Below are 2335 nucleotides of genomic sequence, written 5' to 3' on the forward strand. Positions count from 1 at the left end.
TGGCTGCAATATAACAAAGAGTGAAAAATTTAAGGGGGTCTGAATACTTTCCGTACCCACTGTATATGTATATATTTTAACAAATATTTGTATGTATATATATATATATATTTATATTTGTATATAATTTATATTATATATAAATCGAAATATCTGATATATAAATCTAACATATTTTTCCTTAATATACACATGTAAGTGTGTGTATTTATATATACATGATAAATATACACAGTACACACATATATAGTATGTAAACATAAACTTTTATTTTGAATGTGATTAATTGTGATTAATCGTTTTGCAGCCCTAATTTATACACCCCCCATACACAACCCAGTTTAAAGATTAAGTTAGAGGGTCAAAACTTTTGGGCCAATAAAGTTTTTTTTTTTTTTTTGAAAAGGAATTAATTAATTTATTCAGTAAATTTGCTTATAATGTTAAAAATGTTTTCTATTTCAAATACACATTGTTCTTTTAGATTTTCATAGAAATGATATATTAAGCAGCACAACTGTTTTCAACATTGATGATAATAAGAAATGTTTCTTGAGCAGGAAATCAACATATTAGAATGATTTCTGAAGGATCACGTGACACTAAAGACTGGAGTAATGACTGCTGAAAATTCAGCTTTGCCATTACAGGAATAAATTCAGTTTGAAGCTATATTAAAACAGTTTTTTATGTAATAATATTTAATATTACTGTTTTAGTGTATTTTTAATCAAATAAATGCAGCCTTAGTGAGCATGAGAGACATCTTTCAAGCTAAATTAAAAATCCTTCCACCCCAAATATTTACCATGACACATTTCCTACAGTATGTCATTCTGAGATGTTGACTGCATGCTATAGTATATGATTTCCTGTTTATCAATGTTAGTATGTCATCATAGGGTAGTTTCAGGAAGATCTAAATTAGATTTTTATTGAGGCGTGTTATTGTTTTGTGCGTGTTTTTTTCTAAAGGCTTGTATACATGTGCAGAGCAGGATGGAGCTGCATACAACACTGAGTTCAGCCCTATACTTCCTTACCCTGCATTTGCATACAACCCAAAGATCCAATTATTGCGACATGAAGTGCTCTCATGTGGGGCTAAACCATCCCATTTGTAGGGGTGAAGCTCGTCTCCAAGCGCCATTTCCTCTGGACAGAGCTTTAAATTAATACCTCTATTCAGGGCTTTGGTTGTGGGTGAATAATGGAGCATTAGAAGGGGCGTACAGATGGAGGCAGCAGGCCAAACAATACACGGTGGTCCCTATAGGTCCTGTGAACCTGAGCCCAGAGGGGCCACGGAGCAAAGCAGAGGAGGAACAAGCACTGTTTCCAGTGTAAATACCACTTCAAATGTGTCTGGCTCGACCGCTTACCCGTTGTGAACAGCTGCCCGGCATCCTGTGCTGGTTCGCACACGAATGGTGAACACAAAGAAGAAGAAGAAAAAGCAGGCCATGCCGAAACAGACTTTATACACGGCAGAATAGCCCACTAGAGTACTACAGTTCTCCCCCGCATTCAGCTTATTACACATTTCGGTGAAGAAAGGAATCTGGGGAGAGCACAAAACAAAAAGAGGAATAAAATTACATTTTGAGTAACAGAATAGTTACAGTCGCTTCAGGGCAAGACTAAAGTTAAAATGAATCCAAACGGTGAACACACCCTTTCACGCTGGGTGCCAAAAAAGGAACTTAAACTAAAAAAAAACCACACACCTTATAATACACACACCTTAAACAGACACTGAAGGCATTACTTTCCATCCATTAAGAAGTCCTAGATTTTTTTTTATTACTTAAAAAAAAAAAATACTGGTAACACTTTACGTAAAGCCTTTATGTATAATGCATTATAAAAGTAGTTTAAATGCATTAATTATGCCTTGTAATGCACCTTGTAATGCATTGTACAATCTCATGAATAATTGTAACCACAGTTTATGCATTATAACACTTATCGATTCATTGTTACACTATGCATTTTAAATTCGGTTATAATTATTTACGACAAGATATAATGCATTACAACACATTATAAATAATTATAATACAATACACCCTTTTATTAACCCCTTTATATATATATATATATATATATATATATATATAGTTCATTTGCAAAAACCGATAAACGGCACTTTAAAAAAAAAAATGCCATGCATTATTCTCCACATATAGCGCGATCTGAACCCTAAACACGTTTTGTCCACTTTCAAGGCATCACGAATTTCACGTTTTACTGCAGAAGCCGACAAGCGCCCTTGCTGTTTTTGAATGGAAGCCGATAAGTCCATTTTAGCGAATCAGCGCGCTGTATTCAGGTC

The 2335-nt window shown here is 34.2% G+C and overlaps 1 protein-coding gene across 1 annotated transcript in view; it reads right to left on the reverse strand.

The window, feature by feature from the left end:
* LOC107699732 (serine incorporator 5) overlaps positions 1-2335 on the reverse strand; it is a 45451-nt gene that overhangs the window by 26613 nt on the left and 16503 nt on the right. Inside the window, exon 3 of the mRNA XM_016501074.1 lies at positions 1383-1561. Coding sequence (XP_016356560.1) covers positions 1383-1561 — 179 coding nt within the window. The remainder of the gene's footprint in view (positions 1-1382; positions 1562-2335) is intronic.

The sequence above is a fragment of the Sinocyclocheilus anshuiensis genome, unplaced genomic scaffold (genome assembly GCF_001515605.1).
Source record: "Sinocyclocheilus anshuiensis isolate Anshui unplaced genomic scaffold, SAMN03320099.WGS_v1.1 scaffold278, whole genome shotgun sequence".
Lineage (NCBI taxonomy): Eukaryota > Metazoa > Chordata > Actinopteri > Cypriniformes > Cyprinidae > Sinocyclocheilus > Sinocyclocheilus anshuiensis.